At 42.0% G+C, this 15,630-nt stretch overlaps 1 protein-coding gene across 15 annotated transcripts in view; it reads right to left on the bottom strand.

Moving 5' to 3' along the window:
- Positions 1-14,921, bottom strand: part of MAGI2 (membrane associated guanylate kinase, WW and PDZ domain containing 2) — a 773,420-nt gene extending 758,499 nt beyond the window's left edge. For 5 of the 15 annotated variants that reach the window (XM_083811053.1, XM_083811055.1, XM_083811064.1 and 2 more), the window contains exon 1: positions 14,328-14,918. In XM_083811053.1, the coding sequence (XP_083667179.1) occupies positions 14,328-14,628 (301 nt within the window). In that variant the 5' untranslated portion in view covers positions 14,629-14,918. Of the gene's footprint in view, positions 1-14,327 lie in introns of all 15 variants that reach the window. The other 10 variants (XM_083811054.1, XM_083811052.1, XM_083811056.1 and 7 more) reach the window with 4 other exon arrangements.
- Positions 14,922-15,630: the final 709 nt, after the last annotated feature.

Below are 15,630 nucleotides of genomic sequence, written 5' to 3'. Positions count from 1 at the left end.
TAAGCGAAGCAGAAATTATGTGTTGTTGCAGGTGCTTTGCAAGCAAACATGACACCTAGCTGATTGTTAACAGACGAACTTTTTTTCAAAGGCAAATGAGTGAAAGGAAGATCTTCAAGCTGACTAACAAAAAACCCAGGTGGAAGTAGTTATGACTGTCCCTGGGATGGAGCAGTCAGAAGCTATTGCATTATGTTTGGATGGCACTGGAAACAGGCTGCTCTTACTGGGGCTAGGAGCAGCCTCCAGCAGGCGTGTGAAGCATCTGATGCTGACAGCCACTTCCAGCTGGGCCAGGCACTGTGCAGCTCAGCATGGGCAGCTCCATTTGGCTCATACGTTTTAAGGAATTACTTCATGTGCATCTCATCCTGAAAGCCACAGAACACCTGCAATTTATACTCTGGGAAAGCTGCAGAGTTCCTTGCCCCTTAAAGCCAAATTCTGAAATTATATGATCCATAGTATTGTTAAGCTAATTGACTACTTAATTTTCCAAATGTAGGGGTAAAAGTCTCTATATGATTTATACAAAGTCCCAAATGTGTAAAATACCTTACTGAAATTAAAGATGGAGCCCCCCTGCTGCAGGTCCCTTTTACTTTTGAAGATACATTTCACATAAAATGCAAAGCATTCAGGGCAGTCAAACAGCCTTTGCAGGTTAGAGCAGCAGAGGAAAAGAAGGGGTCAGAAGAAAATATGATAATTGTAAAGGCATCTATACCTTACAATAAAATTTACCAACTTGATTTAGAAACTAATTACTGCAGATTTCAGATATGCTCTTCAAAACAGATAAATATAAAAATAACAATCGAAAATATAAAAAGGGATCCTTGACTTGGGTGAAACATCTTGTAGTTTGTTTGTTTTCTACTGTTTTTGGTGTGTGTGTGTGTTTTTTTCCCCTTCTCTATCCAGTTGCCATTCTGAAAAACTTGTATAAATCATTCCTTGCAAGTCCATGCTCCTTAACTGCAGGCTGTTTTCAGGAGACAGCAGTATCTGTAGCTGCCAGACTAGGGAAAAAAGAAAAAAAAAAGAAAGAAAAAAAAAGGCTATAGAGAAACAGCCTAGGCTGTTCCTGGATTTGATCAGAAATTGCCTCTCAGCATTGACACACAACACTGTTTTCAAGCAAAACATGAATAAACTTGTGCATAAACTTTCGACTCAGAGCAATGCCACACTAGTTCTGTGATCCATCAGATCTGAGAAGATAAACATGATGAGATGTGGTCAGTTCTTGCTGGGAAGGCTTCCAAACAGGAACTTAAAAGCTGCCACTAGTTGGTGATAGAGTAGATAGCACTCTTCCTTCTGTGTATTTGCTCCCCATGGCCAGCAATGTGGCAGAGAGCACTTGCTCTCAAGTTAGACAGATGTAACTAGGCTGAGAAAGACTGGTCAGAAAATAAGAGCTCTGAAGTTTTGTTCTTCCATTTTGTGTTAGGGGAAAAAGAAAAAAAAAAAAAAAAAGAGAAGAAAGGGAAATTTTTCAAATGTTTGTTGAGGAACTCCTGCCCAGGTGTAGTCCTGCACCAAAGGTCACTGGAAATTACTACACAGACTTGTTCCACAGGATGGTCTCCAAACCAGATTAAGCGCATTCCCATTTGTCTGTCCTGTCCTTCTGATGGCATGACAGACACACACATACACACACACAAGAAAAACACAGGGCAGGATGACCCCAGCTCCCTTCAAACACAGGTATTGTCACCTGCTGTCACAAGGACATTTGGATTGCATGCACAGCCCAAGTGCTGGGTGAGTTAAGGACAGTGAAGAGCTGATGATGGTCTTTGGAGAAGAAGGATCTCAGTGCTATTCTTTCAAGTACAGTTTGGACCTGGGATAATGCCATGCTTTTTTTCTTTGTAGGAGTATGAATTATTAACTTTGGTACCTGGGCCAGAGTCCATCTCATCTCACCTATTCCCTAGTGATATGGACTGCACAGAACATTAAATATCTTCAGTACCAAATTGCTGTGTATTATTGTCATGCACTGCAAAGCAGCTGCCATTTTTCAGGCCAGAGACATCAGCTTCTCAAGGTTTCCTTTGTTACTTAGTCCTACAAATGACTGCACCTGTAAAGAGGCTCAATGAATTAATAATGCAAATGCAGGGCAAGAGCGTGCTTATGACCAACTCCACGATCAAAGTCTTTACAGACTGGCTACATAATGTATTCCCCACTGAAGGGTGCTGTACAATGAGCAGTACTATGTGGTTGCCAAAAGGAGCCTGTTCATCAGTTCAGGTGTCCATAATGTGCTGCACTGGATTGTGCCGCTTTTGTTTAAAGGACTTAGAAGTACTGTGGTGCATAAAAGGGGAATAAAGATTGCAGAACTTCAGCTGATACAACTGTTAATGTTATGCAACTCCTTTCTCCTGAAAAGGTAAGGCGGATTCAGCAAGACCTGTCTAGTTTCTTGTACAAGGTCAAAATCCTTTTCAGACCTCTCCCTGATCATCTCTTTAACTCTGCACAGACCCCTACCACTGAAAGAGGAGGATATGGAGATCTTCTAGAGGTTCCTCATACTCGGGAAGACAACAGTGAAAAGCACTCCACCAGCGCATATCAGAGAAATGTTGGGGAGTCCCTCCACCCTTTGCTTCACTCCATCATCTCCCCAGGTAGCAGGAGGAACAAATGTTTTCTGTGAGAAAGGAGAAACCGATGCCAAAGCGAAGGGGGTGAAAGCGCAACGAGGGACCAGAAGCTCTCCACAGAGGGACAGAAGAACAGAGCCACAAAGGTACAACCTTTGGTGTAACCGCAACTGGGATTGCCTTAACGGAACCTTGCCTAGGACTAGATGTCCTCATAAAATCAAGACAGTCTCACTTCTCAGCAGTTCTTCAGTAATTGGCAGGGATGTCACCTGACATCTCTAAACCCTAACCCTAATTTTCTGCAGGCTGGGCTAAACCGGGGATTCTATCAATTATCCCACACAATTTGGGTTAAAAGATGGCAACATTGGACCATTTAAAGAAGCCACTATCCATCTAGGGTTATCTGATGTTTCCCAGCATTGTTAAAAATGAGAGGTACTCACTGGATTTTTTATGACTATTTTGTTCATGTCAATTGGCAAACCAAACTTTGCCTGCAGTAACAATTTTTAAGACCCCTCATATTTCCAAAACAAATTAAGAAGTTTTTAAAATAAAATAAAAAAAAAAAAAACAGCCACAAATCTATTTTTAGTTTGTCCCTCATCAGGTAGTGGCTTTAACAGGCCAGAAGAATTTGAATGAATGTATTTGTACGTACCTATGTGTCCCACCAACAATGCAAACATAAATAGCTCATTAAAATACAGAAATTTATATTACTTTCGTCTCCTACACTTCACCACTTCCGATATATTTCTGAACTGCACTTTATGTTAGGAGACAACATTCCTGCCCTAGTGTACAAACCTTTGCACGGTTGTGCTTCTTTGCTGTTGACAAAGCTTCTGGTTTACAGAGGATTTGTCATGGAATTTAAAATAAAGACCTACAATATTTTTTACTCAAGCAATCGGTAGAAATCCTCAGTGAATACGAGGGTTTTTTTTTGCAGTTCTATGCCTTACACAAAGTTTGGACTTGCATGCCCTTACTTGGATGCAGCACTGCATGCACAGATTTTTTACTTACATTGCAGGGCTCTCCATTCTGTTCTTGATTGATCTGAGATTTTTGGCAAGTCATTTCACCACTGTGTGGTTCTGTCTCTTCCTACCTGCCTGCTGTGTCCAATCAGCTTCTATAAACTCATAGGGGCAGTGACTGTTTCACACTCCCAGCTTGCAGTACCTGTCTCCGTGAGATCTGATTTATTTTCTCTTGATAAACTAATAATAACATTAATGTTCTGAGTGATTAGTTTTGTTTTGTTGTGTTTTGTTTAAGGATAAATTCCTTAAATTTCCAACTGCATTGGAAAAATAGAGACAATTCTACTGGTAAACCACACATATTCAGATAGATCCTTTCTTTCTGAAAAGCTAGACAGACTTTCAATAAGGTAAAACCCATGAAAATGGAGCACACGATGAAAATACAGTCACTACTATTGTGAAAATCATCAATTTCCTGTTATCCAGCATAAAGTGTTATGCACTTTTTTCCCTGCACTGAAATTCACTGAGGTGGTTGGGACAAGGTGGCTAACTCCCTGTTGCGGACATGTGAATAAGCTCTTCTTGCAAAAGATTTTTAGAATCTGGAAGCTATTCATATAGTTTAATAACAAGGATAATATTAGTGTCTAGAGAGATATATGCGAAGACTTCTGTTTTAATGTCTCAGCTGCAAATCACTTTCCCAGTAGCACTCTCCTCAATACCTGGCTCACAACATGCAGACACAAAGGGAGGAATGCTGCCGGTCACTGGAACTTCGGTTTCAGGTGAGGAACTTGCTTACTGCTTAGTAGAAATACACTTAATATTAACCCAGCAGAACCCTACTGGACCCAATTGGCTCTGCTACATGTCCCATGAGAAAAATAAATAAATAAATAAAAATGAAATTCTCCAACTTTTATATTCAGAAACATTAATTTTATAACCCTTCAAACACACACACAAACATCAATCCCTATCAAGGCAAAGCAGCTGTTACACTTCTGCAAGTCAGATTAACTGTACACAAAACTCTACAATATTTCACACATATTTAAAGGAGACATTCTTAAATTTTACGGGTTCATCTGTTCTGAAGAGTACTTCAGTACATACGTACCACAGGCACAACATAAAAACTCAGTATAAATACAAATCCAGAAGAACTTTTAATTGGTATTTTAATTACTGACTTTTAATTTTAATTAAGAAAACGCAGTATCTTGATTTTACTTTATTTTTCCCAACAAAACCTCCAGTGCTCTACTGCATTCTTTTCCTGAAGTCTTTTATGGTATTTTCACTGGAAAATGACCAAATAGAATGAGTGTTGAAAAGGCGCTTTTTACTGGCTTATCAGAAATTCCAGTAATTCTTCTAGAAGTTTATGGGGAGGGAAATGTTCTTGCACAAGTAAACGGAGCAGATAAAAAGAACAACTAAATTGTTCAGGAAATATATTCTCTGCATATAGCACAGCTAAGGGTTTTTGAACAGCCTTCGCTACCAATGGCTGTAGCAGAAAAACCAGGAGACAACAGACCAGTGCTGCCAGTAGCAGAAGCTCCACGTTAGTTATAACTGGGTGTTTTCTCTTAATCCTATTGCTTGACTTCTATCTGCTTCACAGCTTATATCACTAAGACCAAAATATCGTCAATTAGAGGTACAGATCCTATGTTATAATGATACAGAATATGTCCAACAACTATTGCTAAGAAAGTCATTATGGCCAACTCTGAATTTAACGTGAATACTTACTTACATTGCCATAGAAACTAGAGACTCCCAACATGAAATTGTCATGCTAGTTGCTATAACAAAAAGGAAGTTCCACTCACCAAAAGGTTTCAGACTTTACACAAGAGACAACAGTCAGATATAACAAACCCACACTGAACGAGAAATCAGAAATACCAGTAAAACACGCATTGTCAACACAACAAACAGCAGTCACAGCACACCACCTAATACTGTCAAGTAGCATGGTTGGCATCCTAGCGCAACTGAGTTTTAAGGTGAGTTTTTGCAGAAAAATAGTGTAGCGGCTCTACAAGTAATTACACTTTACCTAACCAAAGCCCGCGGCAGTTTAAATTGTAAAGGTGTTCGCCTCCTGCCCCAAGCTGCTACAAGGGTTAAACAGCTGCTGCCTTTACCACTCCACGAGGACTGCACTCAAAGGATGGAAGCGTACAGGTGCTCTAGGAGGTGAAGTTTGCAACAGGCCTCTGCAGTACTTTGAAACAATAAAAGCTGTTCTTAGAAAAATAGAAGAACGGAGAATTAAAATCTATCAGGTCTAATCCTTGTTTATACTAACGTAGCATTTTGGAATTATGAGAGGCTTACATGACATTTATTAATGCTGATTTAGTACAAAGAAGGACTTAGTAAAAAAACACTAGAAACTAATACTGCCATTTCATTTAGTACTACTTAAAGAACTATCCACATGAATGTAACAAATTAGGAAATACTTGATGTAACTCATACAGGATAGGAATAGGTCCTTTCCTTAGTTTTCAATCTGAATTTAAAATCAAGAAAACAATAACAACAACAAAAAATGTGTCTGCTGTAAGAGCTTACAAGTGAAAATCATGTCCTGAAATGGAACTGATGCCCTAATTTTGTTCCCTTTCAACATCTTAGCACATGTTAGGTATGGCTTTATAAAAAGTATATATTTTATCAGTTGCAAGGAAATATGTAGATTAACTCATGATTGACATGAACAAAACAAAGCTGGAAGGTTGTTGTTTTTTAGCAAAAACATAAAACATGAGATAGAACAAATGATAGCCTGCATTTTATTTTGACAAACACAAGGAAAATGTGATATACAAAGATGTGAAGATTAAATAGGTGAGTAATAAAAGATGACTTGTGTCTGTTTCCAGGAAGGATTTCCACTCTGAAACACCCATGTTACATTAACACAACTACAGAATTTACTTGCTAGTATTCAGTGTCAAAACTTTTGCTCATCACTTTCCTACCGTTATTTTCCAGTTGTTTGCTTGCTTCCCTAGGTCAGAGGTCCGAAAAGGAAGGCACGGAAGTAACTTAGTGCTGGTGGCATGCACTACTTCTGAAGGCCAATGGCATCATGAGCTTGCTGGTATCAAAGTGGGGATGCAGAAGGTGAGCCAGAGAGGACAAGGTGCTGCCTCAGCAGCAAGGAGCCTGGCATGCAGCTCTGCCACAATGGGCACTAAACACTACTTGGTATACCTCCATTTTGTAGATCTGTTTTCAAGATCCAATTGGACGGGATGCTAGATAATCTCATCTAGACTCCTTTTTCCCATGAAAGGTTGGATCTGATGATTTTTTGAGGTCCCTTCCTACCTGGGCTGTTCTGTGATTCTGACTGATACCGCATATGAAAGTCATCTTGGGTATTCCTTTCAGCTATGGGTTTCTCATTCCCATTTCTCAGGGTGCACCATTGTTTCACCCTACTTTGGTGAAAACTTCAGACAGGAACATAGATGGATTAAGAACAACTCATGATTTCAGCTAAAGAAGAAGGAACGATAATTATTCATTGGAACGAGTCAGCTGTAGGGATCTTAGAGGGCTAGCTTTAGCCTAGCTTCAGATTTCAATGTATTTTGAGGCACTAAGGTAGCTCTAGGAAATGCACATACCCTGCGCTCACTTCTTAGTGCTGGAATCTCCCCAGGGCTGTATAGTCTCAAATATGACAAAATGTGACTTCTAAAAGCAGTAATATTTTAGTTTAATGACCTCTTTGAATTATTTTTCCCTGGGATTTTCTCTCCCACCTTTTACATTCTCCATTTTGTACCTTGTTTTATTTCCCTTCTTCCTGAGTTCACATATTGTGGAACTAGCCAAATATCTCCAGGAGAAACATCTGAAGTTGATAAGCAGAATGAAATGGCATTACTCATATATTAATAATCATAAAATATATATGAAAGAGAAGACACCTGGCAGAGCAATGTAGAGCACAACATACTTTTGATGAAGCTGTCTGGATCCAAGCAATCTGAACGTACTGATGGAAAGTTCAGAAATAATGCATTTGTGATTCATTTACATGTTGTAAAAAGGTTAAATACATGGCAGATATATACAAACTACAGCCTTCTGTCAACTAAGCTTCTAGTAAAGAGTCCAAATTGTGGATAGGATGTGTGAATAAATAAGACTTTAGGCTAACATTACAAGCACATTAAAACGATAAGAAAAATCTGTTTTAGAGATTATCAGTTACTAATTAGATTTTTTTGTCCAGTTTAGGAAGTATAGATCAAGTTCTTTTTTGTTAAAAACCCTTCACTGTCTTCCTTTATTTTGCTTCTCTGCCATTTCACTTTCCAATGTGGTAGCTTCAGCTTAGACTGAGAAAGCAACGCAGATGGCCTGCAAGAAAGACTTGCATCTTCTTACTGGGTAGATTTCCATGAGGCTGAAAGAATGCTGATTTGAAACAAATTAGGTGTGTTGAAGTGATCCTGTAACAACAGAGCCATTTTGTGCATTCCAGAAATGGGAAGGTGACTTGGGCTCACAGCCCTTGTAATTTCAGAAAATTCAGTTAAGGACAGCATTGCAATGACATTCAGCAATGAAAACTGGAGATAGCCACGTTGCTGCTAAAATCAATACCTTCAAATTCCGCACAATAGACTGCGCCTGCTTAGGTAGGCAGCTATCTATTTGACCACATTTCAAAGTTTATGATGATTTCAATTACTATGGAAGAACATTGTATCATACTGTACACCAGAGTGAGTGGGTTCACTGTATTTACACAGATGCATCAAAACATGTATGAAGAATGCTCTACGTTAGTACTGAAGCCCATAATAATCATCAGAAAATTACTTCCTAAAAGTAATACTGCACTAAGCCTTATACATTTTCAAACTACTGATACAAAGTCCTACCTACAGCTCCCAAAAAATATAGAGAGATGTATATGAATACTTATATATTTATAAACATGTATTATATATATGGAAGAAAAAAGCTTCTTTCCACAATGTTAGCAGTCAAGGAATAGCACTCTCTCCTCAGACCCTTGCCTTTGCACTCTCCAGAAAAAAAAATACAAATACAAATAAATAATAATCCCTTTTTATTTGTTTATACCACTATGAGGAAGAGAAAAACAAGAAACATCTGCTTCCAGAAGCACTATCATTTCCATCACCCCTTCTAAATCAGTTATGACCACCTCCTCATATAAATCCCTTCTGAAGGAGCACTTTTTCCATGTATACACTTCTTTTATACAAAAAATGTAGTTGAATAATTAATCAACTCTTGTCATGAAAGGAGCTCCTCATCTGTTAGAAACAAGGAGAAAATCGTAAGCTCTGAAAGCACAAGCTCAGAGTCTGTGCCTTTCTTGAAATCCTGAATTAACGCAGGTGGGGTTACAGCATGCAGTCAGACGCAGTTCTACCCACTCATACCAGTATGTTTGTTTGATGTCAACAGTATCAGCAGATGGACAGGTGTGAGTACGAGATGAATTTAAGTATATGTGACTCAACAAACTAAGCAGAGTACTCTAATTATTTCATTTCTTCAAGGAAATGATGCACTAATAAAGTCATGGCCCCATCCTTTAATTGCACAGTTGCAATTCTTAAAGAAGGAAAAAGACCGATGAATGTAATTCTATTGCCAGTGTACACACAGAGTTCCTGACATGAAACATCACCATCTCTCTGGAGGAGCTGAAGAATAAATCACTAGCTACATGAGTCAGAAGTCACTTTGAATGGTCTTTAAATTAAGATGGACAAGCATAAGAATGACATAAAGTAATGGTAAAAAGAGAACTCTGAATGTAGTTTCTAGAGCTAGTTAAATCTTAAGGATCACAAGTTAGGAAAAGAAGAATAGGTCTGAAGTAGGTCCACTTTCTTTTTTTTTTTTTCCAAAGACTATCTTCACATTTTGTACCAGCAATGCAACCATGCAGTTTTTCATAGTTCTTTAGGTTTGTTCTCTCTGCAAGACACTACAAATTCTTTTTGTTCAGGAAAATCATGCAGCTCACTATTGTAAAATATTTATATTAGGGAGGAAAATTTTATACGACATTCACATCTTAGAAGATGGTATATATTGATACCCAGGGAGAGAAAACACACAAAAAGACAATCTGTATGCATAGAGTATTTTAATAAATGCAGGAGAAAATTATTGGTGAACTTAAATAAACAAGTAAGTTTCTTAAAAATATAACTATACGTATGAAAATATGTATGAAAAGGTCTGTAGGAACATACTAACGTTTTAACTAGCTGACATGCTATTTACACATGCAGAGCAAAACTTTGTAACAACAAAGTATTACTGTACTTCTCTGCTGTAAAGCATGTCAGGGACTTATAAAGAAAATGAAAGCTAACTGTAAGCTAGGTTTTAATTGTGAAATTCATGGATGAACTAATTAAAAATAAATATATGTTTTTTTAAAGGCTACAAGGCCTTTTTCACTAATCACTAAATCCCTGAGCCATGAACCACTGGGTGCTGGGATGTTCTCCCCTGGAAACCAATGCCACCACTACCAGAAATAGGCTGTGGGGGAAAGTGGACCTGTGGTCCGCCTAAGCACAGCCACTCTAATCCTAATGAGGGTCCAAATCTTCTCCTGACTGGGAAAGCACTTGCAACTATGCCTAAGTCCATTTACAGTTGGCAAAACACTTTAGCATATGCTTACCGTTAAGTAAATGATTAGACTGAGAAAATAAAACTGGTTTTAATTCCCTGCATTATGTGCACTAAATCCTTTTTTTTGCATAAGAAGCTAAAGTATTATGGGTTGATGCTTAAAGTTTGGAGATTTAGAATCAGAGACAGTAGAGAGTGTCAACATAAAGTGTAAGCGCTACTGAATTCAACATGTAGCTCCATATGGTCATACAACTAGTTAGCTACTTCAAAAAGTAAATTAAACTCTACAGTTAGTCAGAACACCTGGCTATTCAGCATGTCCAAACCATTCTCCTTCAGGAAGAGGTGCGTCAGGCAACAGCTACAGGACAAAATCTGAGCTCTGAAATCCATGTTTTCAGACCATTCGTTGGGATTCTGCTGAGCAATTTATAATTCTACGCAAAGAACAATGAACCTGGTTTATGCAAGCTGTACTGCAGTCTGTGCACATCATAGACCCGTGCTGCCTACTGATGGGAATTCCAGGAGAAAGATACTGTGGATCTGAGACAGCAGTGATGAACAGGGAGTGGAACTGGAGACAACACTGCTCCTCACATGACACTTAGTGTGATTACTTATCCAAATTAGGATGTCTTTCCTTAACACATTACTAGTTTTACAACTAAGCATCTGTGCATCTGTGGGAAGATAGTACTTAATCTAAAATGTTCCACATGTACAAACAACCACATTTGAAATGAAGAAGTATTTCTTCCAGAAACTGTAAGGATCTGTCCTTCACCAGAGTGAGCAGAAGTTCATTATACATAGCTCTTGCAAATATACCTGACCAATCAACTGCAGTACAAAATTCTGTCCCTGGAATATTAAAAAAAAAAAAAAAAAAAAAAAAAAAGGACTTTACAGAGAAAATCCTGTTTCCTTTATTTGCCACTGACTTCAACTAAGCCAAGATTTCCCCCAATGTGTTTTAAGAGAATCTCTGTGATTCTGCCAAAAGTAGCACAATCAGTAGCTCGCAACAAATAAATAAATTAATAAACAAACAAACAGAAAATAGTCGCCAAAGAAAGCTTCTCTATGAACTCTCGCAACTAGGCTTAAATGATAATAATAATAATAATAATAATGGTTTCTACAAAGTTTTCTCCCCACACAAAGCCAGACAATGATTTCCTGAATTAAATCCTTATTTACTGGGTATCATACTTACAGGAGTCCTACGTAAGATCATATTGTGGAACTGCTAATTAGTTTTTCAAGATAGCTTACTCGTCCTGACGATACAAAGCAACTTTTACTTTATAAGATTGTTTTTTCTCAGCTAACAATTTTAGCTCAAGACGTTCAGCTCACATAGAACAGCAACATCTTACTGAACTTGTTTTAAAAGTATTTCACCTCATAATGCAATAAGACAAAGTATTTCATTATTTCAAAAATGGTGGTGTTTAATCAAACACAGCACAATGAAAAATCAAGAAAGTACCTTTCTTTTATGTAATTCCAAACAGCTAACCTAATACCTGTATATTGAATTAGCCAGTTCCTGATTTCATCTACACATGAAATTTCACTGCTGAATTATCAAAACTTTTAAACAAGAGAAACACTCATAGTCTCTTAAGCATCCCAGTATAAATAGTAGTGCTCTACCTCCACATTTCTCTCTGTGACTTCATTCCTAGGCAGCCCTGAAGAAGCAGCTACAGTCACATGGTGCATTCAAGGTCATACTATTTTAATTTACAGAGATATCATTGATAAATTATGTGGAAACAACGATAATGAAGTCATTAACCTTGTTCTGGCACACTAAAGGTGTTTTATAATTAAAAGCAGAACAACGCTACAAAAACATATAATGATTTTACTGCCCAGCTTTTTCTCTCCTACACACTGCTGCAAAGTACTGTTGGGGAATTTATTACAGTGAGTAACGTGGATGTCTGCTGTCTGTGTTTTTTAACAAAGAGGTAGAGAGATTCGACTGAATTATACTGAAGGAGGAGTAAGGTGATAAAATGCACAAAACATTGACTTTTTTATTTAAACATAGGAAGTTGGATCCAGAAGGCCTCTCCCTTTGGCAAAGTAAAGGATGCTGGAGCACAAGAAAGATCATTCAAACCAGGAAGTCTCTCTCACTCCAAGAATCTATGCAGAATTGTCATTTCCAAACATGCTGTCATCTGGCCTGTGCTTTGAGGACTCACATCAAAAGTGCAGTATGGTAACATACTGAAGTGAAACTCCTAATATATATAACCTAGGTGGAATTTAGAATTCATCCTCCACATCTCATTCAAGAAAACTGCAGTAATCCACAGACTAAAAGCCTGACTAATGTCCCTAATTCATGTATGACAGATATCTGTAGTAAGGATACACATATTAATGAATCACTGCTGATTGCTTTCACTTGAAATGAAATACTTGAAAAATACTGAAGAGGTAGGACAGAGGCTGTCTGATTATTATATGAAGGTTACCTGAAACTGGCATTAGTATAGAGAAGTATCTATAGCATTTCTGCAGAGAAAAAAGTACGAACTTGAATAACTTGGCAGACAATGTACTGTTGTCTTCTTGACACTTTCAGTGCTGCCACCTTTTAATCCAGTCACAGTAAGACCACTCACGCTCAAATTGATACAGGGAGGCAACTACAGAGAAGGTTTCCTGGAGTTCGAGTGCCCAGAGATGACACTGTACTGCAAGGCAGAATTCATTATACTCCTCTCTAATCTCCACTTATCACATGAACTACTGTCTCCTTGCATCTTCTGACTATCATGATTATGATCTACAACATATTGCACTGCTTACCTAAAAGGACAGATAGAAAAATCATAGATCATATCTTTAGAGATTTGACCTTATGTAGATAATTGAATATATCACAAAGTACATTCTGAAGGCCTGAAAGTCAAACACTTCTATCAATTCTGCCTTCTTTGGATAAACTAATAATTGGCATATTTTTCAAGCATTCAGAAATACCACAAATGTCACTTTAAACAATATACTGTCAATTAAAGCGAGGAAGCTAAGTTACAAAATTATGCCACGGTAACACTCCTGCATGTCCTCTAAGCAAGGGCTGCTAGCTATCGCTGTGGAGCACGCACGCCTCTGATGAATGGCATCAAAAACCTTCCCACTACAGAAATCCCCAAGTTTTGGAAGGCTGAGCTCAGCGAGGGGCTGAAAGGCGTACTCGCAGCCGCTGCACCATCCCTGTCTGAGGGGCAGCTACACGGAGCCTCGGATCCCAGCGGAGCTCAGGGATGCTGCTGTGGCAGCAGAAGGCTGACTCGGAGCACTGGCTTGCAGTTACCCCAACTCGGCTTAGTTTGAAGAGGCAAGAAACAAACACGTAAACAGCATCTGCGGCGTCTCTTCCCCGTGGACTTTCCTGGAAACGGACGGACCTATCCAAGCACTTCGGAAATAAATAAGAGAAAATCGGAGAGGCGGGAGAGCTCTCTCTCCCCGAAAGTTTCCTCCTGCCTCTCCGCCCCACTTTCCCCCAGCTCCCCGCTCCCCAAGACCGCTTCCATCGCGGCTGGGCCACCGACAGGCGGTCGTTTCCACCGGGGACGGGACGCACGGTGCCATAACCCCCCCTTGAAGCCCCCCGGGACCCCCACCGCTCCGCAGCCAGCCCCTGCCCGCTGTGTGGGGGACAAAACCCGGCTCGGGAGCCGTGCCCTCGGCCCCGGGCAGCTGCAGGAGCCGCCGGAGGAGCGGCCACCCCCGGCCCCTGGGCGGCATGGCGAAGCGCTGTCACTGACGCACATTTAATTCGCCCGGCTGCGGGCACGGCGGAGCGCCGCTCGCACCCCCTCCATCTCCCCCTCCCGGCGGTGGGGAAGGGGAAAGTCAAACTGCAGCAGCAACAAAGTTGCTCCCCTCTCCCAAAGCTCCCCTCCCGAAAAAAAAGCTCCCCCCCAGACCCGCCCCCCCCCCCCCCCCCCGAGGGGGGCTGGGGGAGCCGCTGCTTTACCTTGCTTGACGCACTTGAGCCGGATGGGGTCCTTGCAGTGCTTGATCACGGCCAGCACATCCCTGATGGTGAGCCCGGCCACGGGGGTCTCGTTCACCTCCAGCAGCAGCTCCTCCGGCACTAACTTGCTGCCGCCCTCATAGGCCACCTTGCCGGGCTTCACCTCCCCCAGGTACGGGAACTGCCCGTTCTCGGCGCCCCCCTTCAGCTCGAAGCCCAGCTGCCCCTCCGGGTTCCTCACGATCACGATCTCGTGGACTCGGCTCGTCCAGTGGCTTTTCTTCTTCAAGCCCTTGGACATTGCCGTGGGGATGCTCTGCCCGACTCCCTCTCCGCTTGCTCTTTCTCTCTTCCCTCCCTCCCCCGTGGGCGCCGGGCTCCTGTGGGGCAGGCTCGGGGCGGCAGGGAAGGAAGGGCAGGACGGCGGCAGGGAGGGCGCCGCGGCCCCGGGGGGGCGACGGAGCGGGGATGGGGAGCGCCTCTCTGCCCTGTCCGTCCGGCTGCCGGCGCTTTAGCTGATATCCATGGCAGCCGCGGCGGCCGGGACCCTGTGTGTGGATGTACTAGTTGTAGAGAAACTGGCAGCGGGGAGGGAGGGAGGGAAGGAGGGGACGGCCGCGGGGAGGAGGAGGAGGAGGAGGAGGAGCAGGGGTGTCGGTGCCGGAGCGAGGCGGGCGCTGTCTCAGCGCTCCCTCCTCGCCTGACCCGGTAGTGAAGGCCGAGAGAGAGGCTGCCTGCCACGGCCGGCAGAAGGCGGAGAGCGGCCGGGGCCGAGGGGCGGGCGGGCAGCCGGCAGGCAGCCCGCAGAGCTCCGCAGCCGCCCCGCTCCCCCGCCGCCCGGCCCCGGCCGAGAGGGGGCGCCCGGAGACAAAATGGCGGGGGCTGCGATGGGGGGCCCGCGCCCGGCAGTAGCTGCGCCGCACCCCTCAGCCGGGCTCGAGTCTCCTGTTGTCCCCTCACCGCCTCTCTCCAGCCCTCAAACACGGTCCCATCCCGGCCTGGCTTCAACCGCAGAGCCCCGGCCTGCGAGGGGACGTGAGGGGCAGCACGGGGGTGGAGAGATGCCCACCCCTTAAGGTTCCCCCATTCCTCTCAGCAGTGCCCGAGTTCAAGGATATCGGAGCCCTGCCTGCCTGGGCACCGTGAAGTTGCCATGTGCCGGTGGGGTTTGTGAAATGGGGTAATATCTGCCCGGGATCCTGAGGAGGAAGGATGGCATGTAACGGGTGGACGGGTCAGAAGCTTGGCTTGTGACGAGGAAGGATCCAGTAACAGGCTTCAAGTAGTGGAGAGAAAAACAACA

The sequence above is a fragment of the Anser anser genome (assembly GCF_964211835.1).
Source record: "Anser anser genome assembly, chromosome: 1".
In the NCBI taxonomy this organism is placed as follows: domain Eukaryota; kingdom Metazoa; phylum Chordata; class Aves; order Anseriformes; family Anatidae; genus Anser; species Anser anser.
Note: the sequence above shows the minus strand (reverse complement) of the source record. Positions and strands in the feature narration are given on the sequence as shown.